The 25,005-nt window shown below is 43.7% G+C and overlaps 2 protein-coding genes across 2 annotated transcripts; one reads left to right on the top strand and one right to left on the bottom strand.

The window, feature by feature from the left end:
* Positions 1-148: 148 nt before the first annotated feature.
* ppt1 (palmitoyl-protein thioesterase 1 (ceroid-lipofuscinosis, neuronal 1, infantile)) lies at positions 149-7,581 on the top strand. Its single transcript, XM_083646413.1, has 10 exons — positions 149-201; positions 839-961; positions 2,276-2,385; positions 3,274-3,401; positions 3,731-3,801; positions 4,030-4,132; positions 4,617-4,707; positions 5,113-5,211; positions 5,478-5,549; positions 6,254-7,581. The coding sequence occupies exons 1-10, from the start codon at positions 195-197 to the stop codon at positions 6,374-6,376; spliced, it is 927 nt and encodes a 308-aa protein (XP_083502539.1). The 5' UTR covers positions 149-194; the 3' UTR covers positions 6,377-7,581.
* Positions 7,243-24,327, bottom strand: cap1 (CAP, adenylate cyclase-associated protein 1 (yeast)). The gene is made up of 13 exons (XM_083646406.1): positions 24,196-24,327; positions 19,360-19,464; positions 18,797-18,897; positions 18,472-18,549; positions 16,629-16,772; positions 16,106-16,191; positions 14,858-14,963; positions 14,280-14,472; positions 12,128-12,312; positions 11,379-11,502; positions 10,171-10,253; positions 9,342-9,485; positions 7,243-8,709 (listed from the first exon to the last, which is right to left on the bottom strand). Exons 2-13 carry the CDS (start codon positions 19,460-19,462, stop codon positions 8,626-8,628), a joined length of 1,431 nt encoding a protein of 476 aa, XP_083502532.1. The 5' UTR covers positions 19,463-19,464; positions 24,196-24,327; the 3' UTR covers positions 7,243-8,625.
* Positions 24,328-25,005: the final 678 nt, after the last annotated feature.

Raw genomic sequence — 25,005 nt, forward strand, 5'->3', positions numbered from 1 at the left:
CAGATCATCATGGGGCCAGTTCTATCGAAGTAAAGTAAAGTTGTCCTGTCCTTCTTTTTTAGCGTCCTTGCCTCCTCCCTGGCTAATTTCCCCGCCCCTTAAATCTGATTGGTCGCCTGCGCTAAACATTTTTCACGTGACAAACCAGACGAACCACTGTCTGCTGACACAGTGCGACAGTCCAGGAAGAATACATGGACGGTGAGTGGTGTTTTGGTAGTTTAGCCTCATTTAAACTTGTTATCTACTCCCTGTAATGATTAGCTTGATTTCCACCCAGTTCGTAGCTTAAATCTCGTACTGCTGCTTACATACAAAAACTGCTTTTGTGGTTGCTGCTCAGAGATCCTAGGCTTGTTTATCTTCCTCGAGCTGACTTCCATGAACCATTTGTGCATTCAAGTAAACATAACGCTAGCATCGTTTCGTTTTGTCTAACATTGCCGTGTGCTTAATACAGTTTCTTGCTTTGTAGGTTTGCACCATGGGTTTGCATATATTTACTGTCAATGGTTTGCACACAACTCAAGTCAATTCCAGTCAATACAATTAATTGAATGCTTTGAGACTAGATAACAGGAAAGGCATCCACTTTCATATCCAGTTTCACTTTACCTTGTGACTGTCTAACCACACACACACACACGCACGCACGCACGCACACACACACACACACACACACACACACACACACACACACACACACACACACACACACACACACACACACACACACACACTCTTAACTGACTACCCTATACATCCTCTATTGACCGTTATAATGGGCAGTGCGACATACTGGCACACACACTTTGACACCCTCCTGTCTTTGTTTTAGGATCCAAGATGTCAGCAGCAGTCCTGTATTTCCTCCTGGCTAGTCCGCTGTTGTTGGCTGCTGGCAGCCCGGTTCCTGAGTCCAGCAATGGCACCGTACCAGTCGTAGTGTGGCATGGGATGGGTGAGTGCTTGTCCTGCACATTCAAATAATAATGGAAATATTAGTTCTTAGAGGGTTTTTAATATGATTGACAGTATGGGGGAAAACAGGTTTTTAAGGAATTAAAAATTTTGATCAGTAACTCTTAAGCGTTTACAGTGCCCGACTGATTCTCCAATCTACCGAGGGTGAGTCATCTCCTTCAGAGGATATGGGGGGAGAGGGAACTTAAAATCTCACAATTAATAAGGGGATAAAGGGGGGAATAACAACATAATCTTGCTTCCCAGCCCCCACAGTCTGGGCTGGTGTGCCAAAACAGTTTCAGAATAGGAAGGGACATGTTTGAGATGTGGTGGCATACTCCTCGATTTCACAATCTATCCACCAGTAGTGCCAACAACATATTGGTTGAAAGTGAGCTGGAAATCCCCACTGCTAATCTTGTTGAACTTGTACTTGTACTTGTTTGCAGAAGTGAACCCATCCAGTAGGGCTGGGCAATATATCGATATATTGATACCGTGATATGAGACTAGATATCGTCTTTAGATTTGGGATATGGTAATATCGTGATATATGGCATAAGTTCAGTCTTTTCCTCGTTTTAAAGGCTGCATTACAATAATGTGATGTGATTTTCTGAACTTACCAGGCTGTTCTAGCTGTTCGATTAATTGCCTTTATCCACTCAGTCATTATATCCACATTACTGATGACTATTTATCAAAAATCTCATTGTGTAAATATTTTGTGAAAGCACCAATGGTCATTCCTACAATATTGTCACAATATCGCTGTCAAGGTATTTCATAAAAAAAAATATTGTCATATTTGATTTTGTCCATATCGCCCAGCTCTACAGCCGTTATTGTGAGATACTGTAGGAGTGGTCAAGTTTAGAGAAGCGAGCTTGTGACTGTAAGGTTGCTGGTTCTAATCCCAGCTACCTGATTTGAATACATGTATAACAGCATGAAGCAGAATGTTCCTGAAAAAGAGCATGCATGTCCAGTCAGTCTTCTCCTAGTAAATAAAGATCACAAAGAGACATTTTCCTATTCAGAATTAGACATGTTTCATCTGTTTACTCTGAGAGGATTTACTCATACCGGCCACAACTTCCTTTTTATGCAAGTAGTGGTTTTAACAGACAGATATGAGAGCAGGGGGAACGGTTGTTGTTCAGAAGGATCGCTAATAAACTCCAAGAATATTTGCACCAACATGCTCTATCAAGCATTTACAAGCATTAAAAATGACCTAACCTTTAGCTAAAATGTTTTAATGGAAATAAAATATATGAAATGAATAAAATGTGCATGTGTTCATCAGGGGACAACTGCTGCAACCCACTCAGCATGGGTGGAATAAAGAAGATGATCGAGGAGGAGATTCCTGGGATCTACGTGATTTCACTGATGATCGGCAAGAACGTCATCCAGGTATTTTCACATTGTAACGCTCTTTAAAGTGAAAAGGCTATTATATCTCTATTAAAGACATCCAAGGTTGCAAAATTGAACACTAAAAGTATCAAAGCAGAGCAGTATATTTCACTGAGCCTTTGTTTAATTTCTCTAGAGTTACATAAATGTAGTAGCCGCCGCCTGAAATACCAGAATCGGAACCTTTTCCACCACGCGCAGTTCACGATAACCCCAACTCCACAAACACTTAATACATCTGAAATGACAACGTATTATTCAGCCAAGAATGTCACGTCAGCCAAACTCCGCCCACAGATCTGATGGTTCTGGCTTCACAGCTAGGAAAAGAGGCATTCTTACTCTGTGATATTTGCAGTGCGAGCAGCTCAGGTTAAGACAGAGGCACAGGAAATGACTCCTGTACAAACTTTCCCCTCTTAATATTGATAGCAAATTAGCGCCACACTCCTGCCCGGGGTGGAATTACACGGAGGCCATCAGGACATGGCCTGCGCTGCCCCTCCCTCTCTGGCCGTGATGCCCTGAGATCCCTAAGGCCACCTTGGCAGTGCCCTGCTAGCAGCCTACTACTGTGTCAGTTGCCTTAAAAGCATCAGTGGTCTCAGTTTAATGTCACCTGCCCTATGCAAAGGATGTGTCATTGGTTCATTTTAACACACATGATGCTTAAGACACATGACGTCAATAGAGCAATGACCTTTGTGCCCTGACATGTGTCCTTGTGTCCTTAAAAAACTGTGATGCCGAAGGCCAGATGGCCACGCCCCTAAAATGACGAAATTCCCACCCTGCCTCATGGTTGGTGCTCATCTTCTTCTGTTAGTCCATCTATCTCCTGGAACAGTCACGCTTTGCACTTTGTTATTTCTTCCCCTTCTGCAGGACACGGAGAACGGCTTCTTCAAGGATGTGAATGAGCAGGTGTCTATGGTGTGCAGCCAGCTGGCTCAGGACCCCAAGCTGAAGGGAGGCTACAACGCCATGGGCTTCTCCCAGGGGGCGCAGTTTCTGTACGTAACACAGCCGTCTGGAGACTGAATGCTTTTTATGAGGAGAGTAGAAATTGGAGAGATCCTGTGTTCTTGCCTGTTTTCTTCCAGCAAGACTGAAGGAAAGAATGAATAGTAAATCATAAATCAACAAATTGAACAGTATTATCATTTCCTTCAACACTGAGAAAATCAAGATTGGAAGGACTCGGGGAGAGACTTTGAGCTTCATTCTCAGGCTTCAGACTCTTCTTCTTCTTTTTTTGTTAGCGGGTTTTCTGCTTAAAGTCTTGTCTCATGAAGGAATGAGGAAGCTTGTGGTGATTCCTCCTGGTTCCTCTTCTTCACAGGCGGGCCGTGGCTCAGCGCTGTCCCTCTCCACCAATGAAAAACCTCATCTCAGTTGGCGGCCAGCACCAAGGTAACGCCGGGAAGGAAAACATGACAGGAGTCCATCACACTTGGCAATCATGCAGAAAAAACACTTTGATTTGCAGTATTTTACAATTGTTTTAAATGGTGGAACACAGTGCGAAGATGCAACGTAAAAAATAATAATTTAGACCCTTAATTTCATCATGTTGGGGTTAATTATTGATTGCCGTAGCAGGCAGCATCTTCGTCATCCACTCATTTTGTTCATCCACAGGAGTGTACGGACTCCCCAAGTGTCCAGGAGAGAGCTCCCATATCTGTGACATGATTCGCAAAGCTCTCAACAATGGAGCGTACACTGACATGGTCCAGAAACAGTGGGTCTCACTCACTCACTCACTCACTCACTCACTCACTCACTCACTCACTCACTCTCTCACTCACTCACTCACTCACTCACTCTCACACTCACTCACTCACTCACTCACACTCACTCACTCACTCACTCACTCACTCACTCTCTCACTCTCTCACTCACTCACTCACTCACTCACTCACACTCTCACTCACACTCACTCACTCACTCACTCACTCACTCTCACTCTCTCACACACTCGCCTCACTCACTCTCACTCTCACTCACTCACTCACTCACTCACTCACACTCTCACTCACACTCACTCACTCACTCACTCACTCACTCTCACTCTCTCACACACTCACTCACTCTCACTCACTCACACTCACTCACACTCACTCACTCACTCATTCATTCACTCGATAGTATTGTGTGGTTTTCATCAGTTCTGTATAGAGTATTGTCCTGTTAACCTGATTGGCCGGTTGCTGTGTGGTTATCAGCCTGGTGCAGGCGCAGTACTGGCACGACCCCCTCAATGACGACCTGTACAAGAAGCACAGTCTCTTCATGGCCGACGTCAATCAGGAGCGGGTCAGTATGCGGAGCTAGCTCCTTGTTCTACTAAATGCAAAGTTTACATCAATACAAGAATTCAGGATAAGCTAAGGCAAGGGAAGGGAAGAGGAATGACACTAGCTTCAAATGCAAATATATATATAAAAAAATATTTCTGTCATGGGATTTCAACATTCAACATGATGTTGAATTAAAGGGAGAAACAATGTTTGTATAGGAAATATAGACTACAACACAATAAATGGCAGGAATGCAAGTTATTTAGGTTTACGTTCTCTAGATTCTAGATGGGGAATATATGGACTTTTAAATCTCACTTACACATTCATGTTTTTGCTTTGCTATAAATAACCTGATTTCGGTTTGCTGTAATCTGCTTTCTCAAACGATTTCACAATCTGCATTTCTTCTACTTCAAAGGTTGTCAATGAGACGTATAAGAAGAATCTTCAGTTGCTGGACAAGTTTGTCCTGGTCAAGTTCTTGCAGGACACCGTTGTGGATCCAGTAGTTACGGAGGTGACATACTACACACACATGAACATGCACCCACACATACACACACACACACACACACACATACATGCACACACACACATACATGCACACACACACACACACACACACACACACACACACACACACACACACACACACACACACAGAGTGGTAAAAAAACAAACATCTCATTGCTTATTTCCTGAATGAACCACAAACAGAAAACGTGTGTGTGAGAAACTGCATCAGAAGCCCATTGCAAAGACTTGACTTCCGGTTTCTTCTAGTGGTTCGGCTTCCTGAAAACGGGCCAGGCCAAAGAGACCGAGAGCCTGCAGGACAGCGTTCTGTATACGGAGGTACGGGCCGACACCGTGGTGCTTTATTTCTGTCTGTTTTAACACATGGAGGCCAATGAAGAAACAAAAACAAAAACCTGAACAACCACATACAGAATTCTTGTTCATGTTCAGCTCAGTGTGCTGTAGATGAGTCAGAACCACTGATGCAATATTAATGTTATTTATCTCAGTGGTCAGAACTGTCAAAAGTAGCTCACTTTCCAATACTTAAGACTGTTGACTGGATATAGTAGCTTTTAATATTGCTTTCTCATGCGTCGTTTCATAATGCGTCACTGCCCTCTATGAAAACAAATTACCATTGTTCTTCGGTAAATAGCTCCATTGTGTAATGATTTTTTTTTTTTACCAATTCTCCCTGCTGTCCCGGGCATTGCTCCACCCCCTCTGCTGATCTGGGGGGTCATACGCCCACCGGCTTCCCACACGCAGACATGGCTAATTGTGTCTGTAACATCTGACTAAGCTGGAAATACTGCTGCCGGGAGTTGAACCTGGGTCCCAGATGCTCTTTTGGTTAACATTAATCTTAACATTAGGTTTAAGATTAATTCCTTTCTGGGTGGAATCTTGCGCCAAGTACCGGATCTGATGATTAGCCATCTTTAGCCAAACCACTTTGACATAAGCAGTGCTGTCTCTGTCCTTTGTAAAAACCAAACCATAAGACTGAAGTGAAGGTGTGGCTCCTCTCCATACAGGATCGTCTGGGCCTAGCAGCGATGGACAAAGCAGGGAAGCTGGTGTTCCTGGCCACCGAGGGAGACCACCTGCAGTTCTCCAGGGAATGGTTCACCTCCAACCTGGTGCCTTACCTGCGCTAGGAACACTTAATCAATGACGGTCAATCCTCTCTCAATACGGAGTAAATCAAAATCTGAATTCATTAATTCATTTTTATCAGCAGGGAAATTATGCAGCTACAGTGACCGTCACTTGGCCATAGGTTCCTAATAGGACCAGGGATGTGGGAAAAAAATCCTTTTGCACTGATCATTTGTAGCACTATGCTAGTGCTGCTCGATGTTTTGATTTTAGCAGCTAGTTTGTCTGTTACCATTCTACTAACACTTTGATGTAGAATAAATGAATGTTGATTATGATGTGCAATGCTCTGATAAGGTCAAATTAGTTTTGAGTGTTGGATTAAGATGTTTTTTTTTTAAATAAAAATACTTCAACTACAGCATATCCAGGAGATTATTTCTACAATGTAACATTATAGTGCATTCAAGACAACTCTGAGCACAACTTTCAATTCTGATTTTTTCCGACCTCTGGAAAAGTTGCGTTCACGTTGTTTTTAACTAGACGGTCAGTTACAAAAACATACACCGCTAGCTAATTTCATTGGTAAAGTACCTGTTGAATTCCAACACATTGCTATAATCGGAGCGAAATAAACAATATACTGTACACATATTGCATAATTACACCTCAAATTAGGTCAACAAACACTTTGATGAGGTTAACTCTGAAGAACCAGAGCTCTGGAATAATAGCCAAATTTCTGACCTGTAATTCCGACCTCGAACACCGTTCAATTCATTTTTTACAGGTCGGAGCCCGTTTTTTCCTGCGTTCCGAGTTGTCTTGAACGCGGTATTAAAATCTAATCTCGACAATGAATTCTTTGTTAAATGGTACATTTTCCTTGTGCAGAACCAATAAACAAAGCCAAATTAATATATTCCTTTTATTGCAACATTTTTAATGATGTCTCCAGAACTAATGAACAGAACGGTGATTCTGGACCCAAATCAAGAGGTAAAAGAAAAAGAGACAATACAAAAGAGAATCCAGCTAAGTGCTCGACAGCTACAAGAGCTGATAGAAAACCAAAGAGAAATGAGTGCAGACGTGAGTGAGTGGGGCTAATTAAGCCTATTCAATAATAACCCCACAATAACCCTTATTTATACAGATCATTTACAGCAGATAGTTCCAATCAAAGAGATCGAGGGGGGGAAGCATCAACAACCAATACGTGACTACGTCCTTCAATCTCTACTGCTTTTGTTCAAATCCAGTTGGGTCTCAAAAACCACTCGATCCATTCAAAGCGATCTGTCTCTCTTCTGCTCTTTGCCACAGCTTTCTTTTCTTCTTACATGCCTCTTTACATGGAATGTTATTTTTTAAGTATTCAGGGGAATGTCCTGTGTGTGAGATTAACCCATTGATACCTGATGCAGCATTTGTGTGTGTATCCCTTTAAGACTGCGGTTCCCTTAAAGGGATACACACACAAATGAGGGATATACACGCAAATGCTGCATCAGGTATCAATGGGTTAAGGGTCGAGCACATGGATTTTTTTTCTTCTGCACACAACTTGCTTTTACTCCCATTTTCTGTGCTCTGGGAATGGTGACAAACTCGTTATCATTATCCACTACGGAATCAACATCAGTGGAGGCCATATGGATATAGCATTGTCCTTTGTGAAAGGGCTTGGTCGTACATGCGCGTCACCATTGAACTGCATATAATGGAACAGAACCTATTAGAACCCTATTTAGAAACACCTGCCCCTCCTGACCAGGAAGAGGAGAAAAACTGATTGGTTGAAGCAATGTGATAGTAGAGCCTGATTGGCTACAGTGCTGCTGCTGAGGTGGAGTCAATAATCCATTCTAACCGATCTCTGTTCCAATGTGGGCTATTCTACATGTTAAATTTAGCATAGCAATATCCAGATAGGTAGTTAAAAAAAAGAAAGAAGAAAAGATACAGAGCATCCCAGTTATTGGCAAAACTCACGAATGTTTTTGAAAAGTGCTCACCGGCCACGGGGGGAAAACCAACTCGAATGACAAGCTGCTCCCTGCGATTGGCTGGAGGAATGCTCCAGATAAAGCAAGCAGTCCTCTCATTGGCTTATGGAAGGAACAGCTTAAGCTGTGATTGGCTAATAAAGGAGGGGATAAGGGGGGGGGGGGATACGCGTGAGGTCCGAATCTCAAGTCTACAGTGTGAGAGTTAGCTGGTTGGGCGGTCGATCAGTCAGGTAGGCATTAGCAAAAAGGGGGGATGGTTGGTGAGGAGGGGGGGGGGGGGGGGGGGTGCCCCTCTATCCAGCGATCTCTGTTGCTGTGGTAACAAGCTTCTTGCCGTCCCAGACAGTCTTGAACTGCTCAGGAACAGCGATCTCCGTCTGAAGACAAGAGAGAAAAGTAGGTGGTGAACAAAATCAGTCAGATTTCATAGCTTTAACAAAGACGAGTGAGATAAGTTTGTGTTTTGCATAGGCAGAGTATGCAAATCAGATTAATTCAATCAATAGAGATAGTCGGCATGTCTGGGAACGCCCACAAAATGTTAAACGTCTGGCGCGCGAGTGGGGTAAAACCACTGATATATCTCATGGGCTGACTCACCAAAAGATGGTGCTGCGGCTCTAAACGACAGGTTTGGGGGTTCTAGAGCAGAACACAAGACGTCTGCTCAGATGTGCGTTTACTGCGGTGGTTAAATCCCCGATCGTGTCTGCCTGGGCTGGGCTATCAGCTAAATTCTAACTTTGCTGAATGGATAGAATGGGGGTTTTTACCCCACCCTGACCACACCCCCAGCCAGGCTGAGACAGCTAACCAAGCGTCTATTGTGGGCGTTCCTAGAGCCTGTATGGGCGTTTCTCTATTCTGATTAGATTCTCTGTGCTACCGTGCCGCATTGTAGCTTTCTATTTGATCTCATCACATACTTCAACACCTATGGACGCTGGTAACAAAGTAGCAAACAAAATGCAAATCCAACAATCAATCTCCCTCCTGTCAAGACACTCACAAACTCTCCGTCTTTGTTGGGTACCAGGATGTTCATCTCCGAGCTCTTTGCGCTGATGATCTCACACTCCAGCGAGTCTCGGCTCAGGTAGACATGGCAGCCGTCCGTCTTGTTGATGGAGATGGTGGGGATCTTGCCCAGGACCTACAGACATAAGACGAGTGGAACATCGTCATGTTTCATGGGATTCAACAAACCCAAGTATTTCCACTCAATTGCATGTTGGTGAAATGCTTTGATTTGTCAATTTCATGTCTTCGTTCGAGGTGTTTCTGCTGCATTTCATTGGGACGCAGTTGCAATCTGGGTGGGGGACAGCGAACGACTAAATCTCCCAGTTGTTAGTGTTGTAAGGTGTATGCTTCCCTGGACAAAACAATGGCTTAGAACTAGAACGACCGCGGATATATGCCTCCGCCAAAACAAGTGAGCAGTCGACATCGGTGTCCGTCCAGACTTTGACGTTTGAGCCAAATGTGAAGAAATTCCATCAAGGCGTTACTGAGATATCGCGTTAACAAGCTTGAACATGGCGTTCGTGAGGTCACAGTGACCTTGAACGTTGACCACCAAAATGTAATCGGTTCATCCTCGAGTCCAAGTGGACGTTTGAGCCAAATTTGAAGAAATTCCGTCAATTCCTGAGATATCGCATTAACGAACATCGGACGGACAACCCGAAACCATAATGCCTTCGGCATAAAAAAAAGAATATAGTGGAGTGTGAGAAGAGAACAGGTAACACACGCCGTTTCCTGTCCGTTACATTCCCTTGAAATGTTGTTATAGTCTCTTATAATGCACCAGGAAGTGTATTCATTTCACACACCTGGATCTTGACATCTCTGCAGTTGATGACCTCTACGATGCCGACGACGTGATCGAACACCAGGCCCATTTTCTTACAGTTGTCTGATGAAACGAAGGGGAAAGAAGAAAACAAAATGTTTAGTTGTTGAGTGAAACAGAGTAATGTCACATAATTGCCACCAGGAGGTTTCATGTTCCGTCTTTGACGGATAAATAAATCTTCAAGCGTCACACTGGCCAATAGGGTTTTGAGACGATACCTAAACAGGACTAAGCATTCATGTTTTATCTCAATCTTCCAACAGGGGCTAGTCGTCGTGCACTCTTAAGTTAAGAGATAAGTTAAGTTATCCTTTATTATCCCTGTGGGGAAATTCATCCTCTGCATTTGACCCATCCTCTACTAGGAACCTTCCTAGAACTATAGGAGCAGTGGGCAGCCGCAGTGCAGCAGCGCCCGGGGGACCAACTCCTGTTATTTTGCCAGTGCCTTGTTCAGGGGCACTGACAGGAGTATTAACCCTAACATACATGTCTTTGATGGTGGGAGACAGTGTTGGGCAGTAACTTAGTTACTGTAACTATTACTTTTACCAGTAACTAGTAAGCTCCAATGTTGACAGCTGTATAAGGGGTCTATAGGTCTGGCTATGTGAGGCTTCTGCGTTGCCAGAAGGAAATACATTTGTTTGTACTATAGGCAAATAAATAAAAATTATGCAGTTGGTTAATTATTGTTCCAATAAAGTGGATTCAGTTGTGAAAGGAGCTGGTTAAACGTAGCAAAACCTAGCAAAAGTAATATAGTAAAGTAATTGTATTACTTTTTAAAAGGAGTAATCAGTCATAAGTAACTAATTAAACTTCCTGAGTAACTTGCCCAACACTGGTGGGAGAAACCGAAGCACCTGGAGGAAACCCACACGAACACAGGGGAGAACATGCAAACTCCACACAAAGGACATCCCAGGTCCGGGTCCGGGACCGGGACCGGGGGTTTCGAACTTGGGACCTTCCTGCTGTGAGGCAATAGTGCTAGCAACTGAGCCACCTGTCCAGTTGTGGCCGAAATTAGTATTACAACAACACGCTGAGCCAATGAGTCTCTTGGCCAAAAAAAAGAAGAAAGTAACGAAGAAACATTATCCTGGCAAACTTATTATTTTTGTTTTCATTTGGGTAACCCCATCGCTTAACAATAAGTAACACGAGTAGTTTTGTTCTTACCTAAAATAATAGAGTTGATCTTGCCCTTGACCTGCAGTGTGCTCTTGTTACACTTGAAAGCGTAAACCACTTGCTTCAGCTCCGTGTCGCTGATCAGCAGGCCCTGCGCCCCCTCATGGTTCTCCTGCAGGGACACAGGGAAAGAGAGGGAGGAAAGAAAGAGAGAAGAGAAGACAGAAAAAGAAAGAAAAGAGGGAGTGCACAAAGAGCAAAAGAGTGTGAGAATAAATAAAGGAGAGAACATAAAGAGGGTGGACACTCTTGGAGTTACCATACAAGGCTTTGACTACAGCAGTGGGTGACATCAAATACTCATTCTATCTGAATGACTCAAACTTCTCACGGCCCGCTGCGTAAACACATCCAAACAGTCTGCGTTTGAAACCAAAAGCCACACATACAAGAAGTCAACTCGGCAGTCTTTGCCCTTTCCTTTCTCCATCATCTGTCACAGGGACAAGAGGAACCGCAACTCAAGACAAACTATTTGAGATGCTTTAGAGAACTACTTTATCTTAAGAGTTGTCTTCTGTGTAGCATCTAGTTTCCAATGCTTCGTGCCACCCGAGAGGCGAGGACAAACACATATTAACCCATTGATACCTGATGCAGCATTTGTGTGTGTATCTCTTTAAGACCGCGAACCGCGGTCTTAAAGAGATACACACACAAATGAGGGATATACACGCAAATGCTGCATCAGGTATCAATGGGTTAAACGACAGAAAGTGAGCCGGCCAATAACTTACCACTTTCCACTTCTTGCCGTCCAGCTCCAGAACGGGGGGCAGCGTGCGGGCGGGGGAGGCAGCAGCGGCGGCGGGTCGGGGGGAGGAGGAGAAGGGTTTTGGTCCGGTGCGCACCGGAGCACTGGCCGGAGTCCTCAGGTCGGGGTTCTTATGGGTTTTCTGGTTGTCAGACACATGCTTCAGACCTGGGGACCAACGCAAAAAAGACCTGTTTCATTAGCATTTCCACGTCCCCTGCTTCACTTCCTGTCAGCCCTTGGTATGACATCACAGGACTGAGGGAAAGAAGGCGGGGAAGGAGCAGGTGATTGGAATGGACTCTAGTGGAAGTGGAAGGACACTTGTCATGGTGTCGGGGATTCCCCCCGAGGGCAAGTGCAGAAGGGAAGTGAACGAGGGCAGGTTAAATAAGTAATGAACCAGGGCCATGAGCTGAGACCCAAGTCAAAGATGGATGAATTACAACAGTCATGTAGCCCAGAACAGACAAACCATACACTGACTCTAGAGAGGGCGTTTCGCATGTTTCGCGGCCAGCGTAGGTTCTCTACACCATGGACCATTTTTTGTGCCGCGGACCGGTAGATAGATGGAAAAAAAAGTTGCAGACCGGTTGTCAATTTTAATTTTATATATATATATATATATATATATATATATATATATATATATAAATAAATATATATATATATATATATATATATAATTAAATTTTAATTATATTATATATTTAATTTTAATTAATCTTAATATATATAATATATATATATATATTTTTTTATAAACATAGGCTATAATATTATAGGCTGTGTGGTAGTTGAAACATAGTTTCAAGTTGACGTTTATTTATGTTTGTAGTTTGTAAAAGAATGTTTGTAAAAAAAAATATATATATATATATATTTTTTTAAATATAAAAAAATATATATATATATTTTTTTTTCTTTCTTTTTTGACGGGGCTCGCAGCCCGGTACCAAATGCGTTGCGGCCCGGTACCGGTCCGTGGCCCGGTGGTTGGGAACCACTGCTCTACACGCTTGGAGGAGGGGGTTCAGTTGGTTGCAATCTGCAACCTCACCACTAGATGCCACTAAATCCTACACACCGGGGTCCTTTAACATCCAAGCTCTCCTCTCAAACGTTTCACTGGGCATCGTTTTCAACAACACGTTAAAGGAGCAAAGTGTGTGTTTCTCCTTCTAAATAAGACACGACTTGACCCAAAATCTCATCGGTTCAGTGGTTTCCCGTTACAACAAGAAGAATTATTAATGTTTTTTTTATCTGGCCATCTCTTGACTCCTGCGATGCCTTGTTGTCTCGCCTCAGGTGTAGGGCTCACATTACACCCATACTGGCTACAATGTGACCAAATTCATTTCAAAAGTATTCTGATCACCAACAGTTGGAGGCATTGGAGGGGCAGGCTTCAGCTTATATTAGTGAATTATGTTCATAGGGCAGAGACTACACTAGACACTAGACATCATGATGTTACAATGGTGGGGGCTGAGATCATTGGCTGTGCCCGACATCGACGAGTCCATTGTCCCATCACCCCAAACCTAGTCGCCGAATGCAATGTTGTTATTGAGTATATTTCCACAATAACTGCACTTACGATTGTGTTTACTCTAATGTTAACGTTACCGCTTGTTGCTTAGGGAGACGCCGTTACCGTTTTGTCATCTGATTGGCCGGTTACATTGTCAACTGCGGCGCAGTCCCCGATTGGCCCGGCTACATTCCAATTTCTGAAAATCGCTGGGGGCGGGTCCAAACAATGTGAGGTCACGTGATCAGGATGGTTTTTACCAGGCTACGGATTGGTCACCTACTAGTCTCTTAAAACAGATTGGCTTCCGCAATTTGCAAATGCTCCCGCCTTCCCTGGAGGGGAAAGTTGAATCAAAACAGATGTAAGGCGGGACATCCGCTCATTTCTCCAATCACCTGCCTCGGTTTTGTTTACAAGTGTCGTGATTGATCGAATACCATCGACCTTCGTTCTGGTCTGAAGCGTTTTTTTCTTCAGAAGATGACGACTTCCTTTGGCCACATTTTAAACGGGCTGAAGTACAGACTGTCTCTGGAGCATTCGAAGACTGTGGAAGAGATAAGACCGGCGTGAGAGACTAGTCGTCACCTACCTCTGGTGATGTCGGCTCCCTGGTTGATGGAGTCGAACAGAGCGTTCCGACTGGTGCCGCCGGCGTCCCCGCCGCCACCGCCCGACGATTGGCTGAAGTCCATGGGAGGTGGAGGGGGTCCGGGGGGAGGAGGGGGAGGGCAGCCGCCAGCAGGAGCACTGGGAGGTGCTGCGGAGGCCGAGGCTATGGGACCCTGAGGCGGAGAGAATCTTTTAAAAAGGCGGTATTTTGAATCCATCAGATCTCTCACACACACAGCATGTGATTCAAATAATTAATAATAATATTCCTAATAAAGTATCTGTGCTCACTAAAAAGGGATCGAGAACTAATTTTCAAGTTCAGATTCATTTGGCAAAACTTCAATGTCTAACTGGGAAAGTTAGAGGGTGAGGCCAGAAGGAGAGACTCTGTGTGTGTGTGAGAGAGAGAGAGAGAGAGAGAGAGACTGTGAGAGAGAGAGAGAGAGAGAGAGACAGAGACAGAGAGAGAGAGAGAGAGAGAGAGAGAGATAGAATGCCCATGAGAGCAGGACAGGGAGAACTGGGGCAGGACTATAAAACAGGAGGCTCACTCACACTCTTGCTCCAGGTCAGCCCGGTGGTGTGGTGCTGTTTGATGTAGTTCTGCACCTCGGTCCAGATGGAGTGATAGGCCTTTACCCAGTCCACATGCTTCTTGTCCCTGTAAGCACGGGAGGAAGAGAGGATCGCATGTTATTAATATCAGCATTTTCTTTACATTTCTCAGCCTGTGAAATTGTGATGGACAAGCTCCTTTGTGATTAAGATGATAGCTAATATGATTTATTTTTCCATTGTCACATTATTTGCAATAGTGAATTTTGATATATCGTCCCATCCCTAGTACAGTAATTATAGAACATCTATTGCCGTTTCACAATCGACATTACAATAACTTACGCCCTCTAGTGGTGTCAAATCCTCTCAGGCTTTGATCTCAGGCCTAACCACAGCCTAGTCAGACGTGAGTCAGCGTGTTAACGTGGCAGTGCCGACTCAGTGAAACTGTAGGGTGCTTAATAAGGGGGAGGAGGCGCAGGAACGCAGTCCCCAGAGTAAACGTTGAGAGGGAACAACATTCCTCCAAGGGGAGCCCCCTTACAAAATGTCTTGCAGAGCAGTGGAGAGCAGAGCAGTGGAGTGGAGAGCAGAGCAGTGGAGAGCAGAGCAGTGGAGAGCAGAGCAGAGCAGTGGAGAGCAGAGCAGAGCAGTGGAGAGCAGAGCAGAGCAGTGGAGAGCAGAGCAGAGGAGAGCAGAGGAGAGCAGAGCAGAGCAGTGGAGAGCAGTGGAGAGCAGAGCAGTGGAGAGCAGAGCAGAGGAGAGCAGAGCAGTGGAGAGCAGAGCAGTGGAGAGCAGAGCAGAGCAGTGGAGACTCAGAGGAGAGCAGAGCAGAGCAGTGGAGAGCAGAGCAGTGGAGAGCAGAGCAGTGGAGAGCAGCAGAGCAGAGGAGAGCAGAGCAGAGGAGAGGAGAGGAGAGGGGGCAGCATGAGAGGGGCAGAGAATAGTAGGAGAACATGTATTTGGAAGCTGAATAAGCAGCGTCGATATCAATGTGTCATCAAGTCTGTCATATATAAAAATCAAGGGGAAATCATCAGTAGAGCTCGGCAATCTTAATTAAGTTACGTTTGTAAGAGATTTTTTAGGTAGCTGTAATGTATAATGAGTAAAATCAATATAAAATGTTTAGTAACATTGTCGTAAGTAGGGTTCCCAGAGTAAAACCTGGCCATTTCCACCACTGCTAGTTACTACCACATACAATTTAGTAGGTAGAACATCTTAGTACGCAGTCGTCCTTACTTCTCCTTGTAGTCCTTGAGCACACGGTTGCTGTAGAACATGGCGGCGTCCTGCATCTCTTTAACGAAGGGGCCGGGCTTAGGAGCCTGGGACAGAAATGAAGAAGAAATAATCGAAGACATGTCTGACTTTCAATTATGTTTTGAAGAACAAATATGGGAGAACACATGTTTTTCGGGGGGGTACATAAAAACATCAGTTGCATAAATAAATAAATGCATCCGGGAAGTTTCTACTTTCATTCATCATATTCATAAGCATATTGAACCATTCAACCGAAGAGTTAATCGTCATCTACACTATAACTGTTAACAGTGAGGCTCTGTTGCTGGCATGCATGTCAGCCAAGCGACCGTCTGACACAGCGATGACAGAATGAAAGAGTTGCTTGTTTCTGGCCATCACGCACACTCATTTAACCCCCCACACATGCAGAAAGAAACCACACAGTCACTCCACGAGAACAGGCAGAACAGCGGTGCCAAAACCCTCCCTTTCCTGCCCCCCCCCCCCCGGTTCTCACCATGGCGACCCAGCCGAGCGCGGGCACAGACTCGCTGACGGTGGAGAGGTGGTTGAACAGCGGCGAGGAGCGGTTCTGCTCGCGGAACGTCTGCACCTGCTGGATCACTTTGGACACGGGCTGCAGGAGAGTGGTCAGAACCGCCTGCAGACGAAAGGAAGGGTTTCCCCACAATGAAGGAAGGGTTTCCCCACAATGAGTAAAGCAGTCTCAGCAGAGTCTGTGTGTCACCTGCTGCTTTCACGCAAAAATAGTTGGGACTCGTGCTAGATTTTTAGACTGATGCTGTTGAGGTGCTTAAAGTCAAACATCACAAGCCAATAGGGGTGTCACGATACACTCAGTTCACGATACGATACGTATCACGATACTGGGTTCACGATAACGATACGATTTTAACAATATTTTTTTAAACTTGAATAATGACAATATATGACTGGAAAAGTAGTATTTTATTTGAAATGCACAAATACAAAACATGCTGTTGTGGGAAATTGTTATTACAATAACAACTAGAAAAAACATGAGATTGGAGATAAGGCTTATCTTGAAATAGAATGAGTTACACCGTCACTTAGATTTATTTTTAACTAAAAGGTTTCTCAGCAGTATAAATTCTCATTATGCATCTTCAGTTTTTCTTCAAACTCAAACAACAAGACTTTTCTTAGTCTATTTTTTATGCATCTTCAGTTTTTCCTGTCAAGTAAACAGTTTTGCCAGAAACTCAATTGAATGGTTTCTCTCCTGTATAACTTCTCATGTGTCTCTTCAGAGACTTGTTCAACTGAACTACTTTCCACACATTGAACTTCAACAAACAAAGACGTTTCTTTGTCTATTAAAAAAAAAAAAAAAGTTTTTTTTTTTTTTCACGATATGAGATTTCATCTCAACGATACATATCGTGACGTTTTACTATCGCGAAATTTCGTGGGACGATATATTGTGACACCCCTACAAGCCAATATGCAAACTGTTCAGATCTATTCATCAATGTGGCGTTTAATTGTACAAATAAGAAAATAGTACACATTTTCTTTTCCGTGGAGCACTTTTTGTGTGTCAAATCCTTTATCGGTAAGCCTCTCTTGTGGACATTCCCTCTTTCTTTCTTTTTTGGGGCATGCTTGTCTGTATTGGCTAGGACAGGTAGATTGACAGGAAAGGTGGGGGGAGAGAGGGGAGATGACGTGTGGGAAAGGTGGTCCACGGGTCGGATTCGAACCCGGGTCAGCCACGTGAAGGACTAAGCCTTAGTGGTACGCGCTCTACCAGGTGATCACCGGGGCGCCCGACACTCCCTCATTTAGCCATTGTGCGAGTTCCTATGTCTCGTACCTAATTGGTTAATTGAGACTAGAGCTGTGCATCTTCACTGATCTCACGATTCGATACGATTCGATTATACAAGTCAACGATTCGATTCGATTCGATTATACGATGCATCTCGATGCATCTCCGATGCATCTCGATGCATCACGATGCATCTTAAATCGAGGCATCACTTTTTCCGCAATACATGATTTATTTTTTCTCACTTTCTTTTTTCTCACTGTGTGGCTACTTTTAAAATAAAAGTGCATTTGGAATTGCATTGTATTATGATCCATAATTAAAATAAACAACTGCATGTACTTACATTCTATTTTATTTGATTATTAAAAAAAAAAAAAAAAATTTTTTTTTTTTTTTTTTTTTTTTAATAATCGATTTTTGATATTTGTTAATCGATTCAGAATCGTCCTATTAAGCATCGCGATGCATCTCTGAATCGATTATTTTCGACAGCTCTAATTGAGACGTTCACCGATCGGGCAATTATCAAGTGCATTGAACTCACATCAGAGGGCTTCTGGGAGCTGGAGGCTGTGACAAGGAGCTGTCTCTGACAGGTGAACGCCTGCTTCATCATGTCCGCCTGGAGAGATGGAGAGTGAGACAAGGAGGAAAAGTTAAATAATAATAAAGTAAAAAAAAAAAAAAAAAAAAAAATGAACAGGCTGAATTGGTTTAAGTTAGGTTAGGTTTAAGTTAAGTTCAGGTAGTTAAGTTTCTGTTTTGTGTCTGTTTTATCTGCCACAGATCTGGCTGGGCCCTGTCAAGGATCAGCCACCTTAGAAGAAAACATGAAAAACAACAACAGCAACAGCATGGGTTTTACTTACATGTTTCTGGACATCGCCCCCTATCTGCTGGCTGAGGTCGGTGTACTTGGCCAAGGGGCCGTTGATGATGCCATCGTAGGCCTCGACGTACGCCGATACAGCTACAGAGGGAAGGACGCCCGAAAGAGAAAGGAGACTTAACAGGGCAAAAAGTCACAGGAACCAACAACAATGAGTCATTGTTTTTATTGTGTGCAGCTTTATCAAAAGCACAGCGACAAAACTGTCTTTTGATAAGGCTGGGTTTGATGACGTGTGAGGCTGGGTATGATTACGTTTGAGTTAGGGAATTTAGAAAATAAACTACGCTGCATACTATACTGCCTTACATCTAGCACTAGTGTGGCTGTGTAGCATCCCATCTTGGTGAGTACTTTATATTCTGATTATCATGGCAGTCAAGTGGCAAATAACCACCATGTTCAAACTAAGTGGAATATTGCTTTACCTGCACTTAAATGGTTTATCTGGCTAAATGATTACTAGACAAGGATATCTGTCATTATCTTATTCATGATAAGAGGACTTATTACTCAATATCACACTTAATGACACGGGATTACCTCCTCCAGTGGAGCCTCCGGCACTGCCACCAGGGCCTGACGCGACCTCCAGACGACCCACCGCTACCTCCAGCCGCTGCACCAGACTCGCCAAATCTGCCATAGCTGTGAGAGGGGGGGGGGGAGACACCACATATCAGCTCACAGGTTTATAGAGGGCCAAAGTCACACCCACTTCCGGGTTAGGCATACAAACCAAGGGATTTGAGACGCCATTTTATTGGACATTTTGTAATCAAACCAAGCGATTCAGCTATATTTAGAATCAGGAGAGATTATGTAAGAAAGTTGTAGCTTCATGATTACTTGAATTGGAACGTGCTGCAGATGATCGATCAGAACCACGGCGATGCCTTTAAGGTTTTATTGGGGCAATGGGGCTGTGGTCAAGCAGGCGATCTGGTACTTAACAGACTAACAACACAGAAGAAGGTTGGTCTTATTTATATTTAATCGGGCAGCTATGACATCATCGATGTTCAAGTGACATCATCGATGCCCTCACAGCTGCTCGAGTGACCTCATCGATGACCTCACAGTTGCTTGCGTGACATCACATCACCGATGACGGGGGTCTGGTCCATGGCATCAGATCCTTAGGTCACTGGTTTGAATCCGGCCCGCGGGTGTTCCAATGTGTATGGTCTCATCAGTTGTTATGAGAGGTCCTTTTCTACAATATAACATTTCACTCTGACTGAAACTTAAAAACCTGTTTAAAGTATTTTTTATACGCCTTTTTTTTGTATAGTTTTGGTCCGAGTGAAATGTTCTATCTAGTGTATCGTCTCTCCTGGTTCTAAAATAGAGCTGAATCACTCGGTTTGACCAAGTAAAAGGATTTTATAAGCATTTTACGAAACGTCTATGAAAAATAACATGGCGGAAGAAATCCCTTGGTTCATATTAATATGCCTAACCCGGAAGTGGGCATGACTTTGGATCTATAGGGTCGTGCCAAAAAGCAGGCACAACCTATTCAAATCCCCACATTGTAATAGTAGCATGATTATGTGCAATTTTGCATGCATTGATTGCTTCACAGGCTACATACAAAGAGGAAATGAAGTCTGTTCAATTTGTTTATTCTCTAGGTCCTGGGAAACTAGGCTATACTAACTAAGCATCAACAGCAAGAGGAATATCTAGCCATGGACGTATGCTGCAGTCAACCTACTTTAGCCACGTTTGCACAACAATATAAGATTAAATGTTTACAACACAAAATCTTAAATTTGTTCAACGCTCTATAGCTCAGACTCACACACGTGGGTGTGCATTGACTTTATTCACTACGTTACACTAGACTGCTGGCTATCAGATGTCACCATCCTTCTCCTTATAGCGATATACAACCTTGTGTTTCTTGGAGTTTGTTCCTGTTGGTTTTGGATTACATTCTCACGCTGGACAGAGAGACTCACATTTTCAGGCTTCTCTGTGCAGTTATTCACCTGATTTTGAATGCCGGGTCCCACCTTAGCAGGGGTTGAGTAACAAAAAAAGGAGAGGAATGGAACTTAGCAGGTTGGGACCTGCAGGTTATCAGACCGCTGCCTACAAACCTGTCCAGTCTCATCCCAACTATGTTATTTGAACATGCAAATACCTTTTTACCACAAAACAGCATCTAATTTGACTAGCAGCAGCTCCTACACACCGATAGTCCTCTACTTGATTGACTCGCATTCAACTAATCCCTCCACAACTACACAGTCTATGCCCAACGTAGGCGTATACTTAGCAGAGTAGGCAAACATAGCTAATGAGACCGCTAACATTACACAAGACAGCTGTAACGTGACCCCGCCTTCATCTGTGTGACTGAGACTGTCTCAGGTACTAACTTTCACCTGGCGCAGGGTCAATGGAGACACAAAGACCCATCTAACTAATGCAGTCGCTCAAGATAAACACGTCTTCACCCTCTCGCTTTCGCTACAGAGGCAGCGAACAGAATCTGACACTAAATATCTAATGACTTTGAGTCGGAGACAATGCTTTCGACATGTTTGGCCGTGAGCGAGAGCGAGCTAAAGTTGGTTAGGTGCGTGCGTGCCCGTTCCCCCCCGGGACCCGGGTATAAATAGGCTGCCAAACAATTGTACAACAACAACAGTACTAAATTAAGCATTTGACTGTTATGGATTTTCGATGGCGATAGTGAACTATTTGGATTGAAACTGGGATTGGATAGATGCTGAACATCTATTGTGAACCAGACTAATGAAATTCTTATAGGTTGTTTGGCAGCTGCTGAAGGCAAGATGAGGGAGGTTTGGTTTCAGACTGTTTGAATGTCTGCCACCCCTAAAGCTGTTGAGTAAAAGAATATCCTCACTTCCAACATATCTGCAGGGTAAGACACTGGCTATTCATATTATTATTATTAATTATTATCATTATTAAAACATCATCAGCTGGATATACTGGCAAACTGATATATGGTCAAATCAGATATTATAAATAATTATTTTATGTGCCTCCATCACTGTCTCCCTCTCCACTTTACAAATGTCTGGATAAATATACTTGATAATCACTTAATTTTTAATTAGTAACAAGTAATTAAGTAAGTAAACAACTGCTTAAGACCAATTCTTTGAGGGTTTCATGAGGCCCAACAGAGGAGCCCAATCTTTCAGTAGTTACGTTAGTTTCAGTGATCTTAAATCCAAAATCTCTTAACCTCCCGTTCAGATGAGTGTAGCAAATCAATTAACTGCCACAAGACTGAGATACAATTAGATCACAACAGCCAGGACACACAGCTTACTACCCTTGAGCTAAATATACAGAGTAGTTGTGGCTACAAGATACCAGCGTTCAACTGCTTCACTTCCTTGTTGCCACAGTTGTGGAGGTATGACTCAACCTGCAATCAAGATGGGTGTGACAGTACTCAACTGTGGGCTGCTTAAGGTGCTGTAGACGTTAGATTTAATAGACCAAAGCATTCCTGATTATGCAAAAATAAACATCTCCCTTTCAGACAGACAGCAATCACTGCATCCAAGGCATGTACAGTATTTGAACAGTACAGTATTTGAACAGTTACTCCCGACCGCTATGCCAATTTAGATGCTAGGCTACATTTCCTAAAGTGCACCGCTGTGTCGTTGGTGTGGTACTCACTTGGAAATGTTCAAGCCAAGTGCTGAGCACCAGGGAAACTCCCCGGGGAGAAAAGAAAGGCTTTCCAGAGACAGAGAAAAACCTGCCTTCTATGGTTTATGCAACAGTGCAGCGATTGCAGTGTGGGCAAGTTGGCTCAAATCAGAATCCGCTCTAGGAGGTGGGGAAACCCTGGTCTTGGTGGCTCTACACTGATTTTTAAGCTGTCATGGAAATGAGTTACAACAATAAGCATGTTTTTGCCTGGTGGATCAGAAACCATAAGTTCTTATTTGTTGAAATAAACTTGGATCCAAGTGTGAGACCAAATGTCAGGCTGAGAATGTGTAAAAGCCAGTCCAAAAAGGTGGCATGTGCGCGCTCGTACACACACGACACACACACACACACACACACACACACACACACACACACACACACACACACACACACACAGTATTGATCTATTGACACAGATCTATGAATTAGTCACGTTAAAATTTCACAATCCCAATACAAGCATGGCCAAAATAAAGTGCTGAAATTAAGACATTGGTGTATTCTACCTTTTGAGCACTGGACCTTGAAGGTCCAGGAAAACACAAGTGGGCCGAGATCTATGTGTGGATGCATTTGAACTGGATACTGGATTGAGTGCAGAGTGCAGACTTTAGGTTTTTACATGCTGTCTTTCTTGCTGGTTTCCTCCAAATAAAATCCCAGACTAACGTAAATATGTATGTCTACTTCAGGTCCACATATGGCACAAGGCCCAGCATAATTTATATAGCACCATCATCACCACCATGCAGGACGGTTGAAGTAGGTTATGTGAGGGTTTCTGCCTCTCAGCCCTGCGGGCAAGACGTGCAGCTCAGCTCGGACATAAAGGGAGCGTCCAAGTCGCAGTCTGTGTGTGCACTTCACTTCGCTGACCTAACTAGCTCCAGTAGCTGCATTTCATGGGATATCATAAAAAACAGGCCATTTCTTCTTCAGCGCAAAGGGGGAAGTAGGCCACAGCTCTATGTTAACCTTTCCTTCTTCTAGCTTCCAACAGATCACGTAACGTTTTACAAGCCGGTGATAATGCGATTGGGGAGACGACCAAGCTAGGCTAAAGCTAGCAAGATCAGCGACAATATGTGAAGAGACAGCAACCTGAAGCGTATTTTGCGGTCATCTTAGTTTGGTCTAACGTTAGATTAGATTAGCAGATGTAGTTGATAGTCAGTCAGTCACTCTCCCCGTGTGTGTGTGTGTGTGTGTGTGTCTCTGCTGTCTGTCTCTGTTTCGGCATTTCCTGTGTTTTCTGCACACCCCTCCCTCCCTCCCTGCTGTGTTAGCTCTAGTGTTGCACTGTGCTCTTTCTGCAACAAAAAAAAGTAAGAAGTTTCCACATTCAGCAAGCCAACGTCTCCTGACAGAAAGAAGAAGTGGTGGGGGGACGAACGGCTAAAATAGCCGTTGTGGAGATCTCCACGATTCCGCTCAACGTTACCGACTAGCGGCAGTAGGCTCAGCTAACCGGGGGGGGGTTAGCATCACACACACACCGATTTCGATCAATAATTCCTGAATGATTCGGAGCCGCCGTGTGTCTGTCAAGGGGGAGCGGCGACGCATTGTGTTTAGTTAGCCCTCTCTCTCTCTGAAATTATATACTCTTTTAAAAAGACCGACTTCAGTTTGGATGAGTGATGACTGCGTGCTCCTTCTTACCTGCTAAATTGGTCAAGCGGTGATTTGGTCTTTGATCGCCGTGGGTTTGTCCGTGGGAGAGAGAGTGCAGGTGTGTCGGTGTGGTGGAGCAGAGCACCAGCAGCAGAGAGCAGAGCCTCTTTCTTCCTGTATCGGCGGATTTTTTTACCCAGCTGTCACCGCGCCGCGCGTGTCCGCCCCTTCTCGCGCAAACCCGATTCCTTTCCCATATAAGGAGTGAGAGAGGCAGCGAGAACAGCTAATTTATATGACAAATATGAAATAAGTTGTTTCCTCTCTGTGTGGCGGAGATAAGTCAAGGATGCCGGTTCCCACTTTCCATGAATAGGCTATCTGACATTCAAGAACAAAAAGAGGGGAAAAAAACATCTTCCTAAAGATTTTGCAGCTTTCATCTGTTACTTAAAGGAACACTCCGCCCATTTCAACCAGCTTTGTATCATTAGAACATCAGTAGTATATCAGAAAACTGTAAACTGTTTTGAAGTTTGTCATTTAATTTGACAGTTATTGAGTGTTCAAGTACACTCAATAACACTAACTCAAATGAATAACTCATTAACTCAAATCAACTCTCAATAACTGTAAAACTAGATGAATGATGAATAGTTTGACAGTTATTGAGAGTTTTATTGATTTGAGTTAATGAGTTATTCATTTGAGTTAGTGTGGACCAGTGATGTCACTGGTCCACACTTTAACACTCAATAACTGTCTAATTAAATAGACTTCAAAACCGTTTACAGTTTTCTGATATACTACTGATGTTCTAATGATACAAAGCTGGTTGAAAATGGGCGGAGTGTTCCT

The sequence above is a fragment of the Poromitra crassiceps genome (genome assembly GCF_964638095.1).
Source record: "Poromitra crassiceps genome assembly, chromosome: 11".
NCBI lineage: Eukaryota > Metazoa > Chordata > Actinopteri > Beryciformes > Melamphaidae > Poromitra > Poromitra crassiceps.

What these genes read in the sequence shown, in the direction of transcription:
- ppt1 (XM_083646413.1), top strand. An exon ending in ACTGACATGGTCCAGAAACA is followed by an intron (nt 4,133 to 4,616) that starts GTGGGTCTCACT and finishes TGTGGTTATCAG; the next exon opens with CCTGGTGCAGGCGCAGTACT. An exon ending in ACAGCGTTCTGTATACGGAG is followed by an intron (nt 5,550 to 6,253) that starts GTACGGGCCGAC and finishes CTCTCCATACAG; the next exon opens with GATCGTCTGGGCCTAGCAGC.
- cap1 (XM_083646406.1), bottom strand. Translation starts at nt 19,462, where the DNA reads ATGGCAGATTTGGCGAGTCTGGTGCAGCGGCTGGAGGTAGCGGTGGGT. An exon ending in GCTCCCAGAAGCCCTCTGAT is followed by an intron (nt 16,773 to 18,471) that starts GTGAGTTCAATG and finishes TTTCGTCTGCAG; the next exon opens with GCGGTTCTGACCACTCTCCT. An exon ending in ACGGCAAGAAGTGGAAAGTG is followed by an intron (nt 11,503 to 12,127) that starts GTAAGTTATTGG and finishes GTGTCCCTGCAG; the next exon opens with GAGAACCATGAGGGGGCGCA.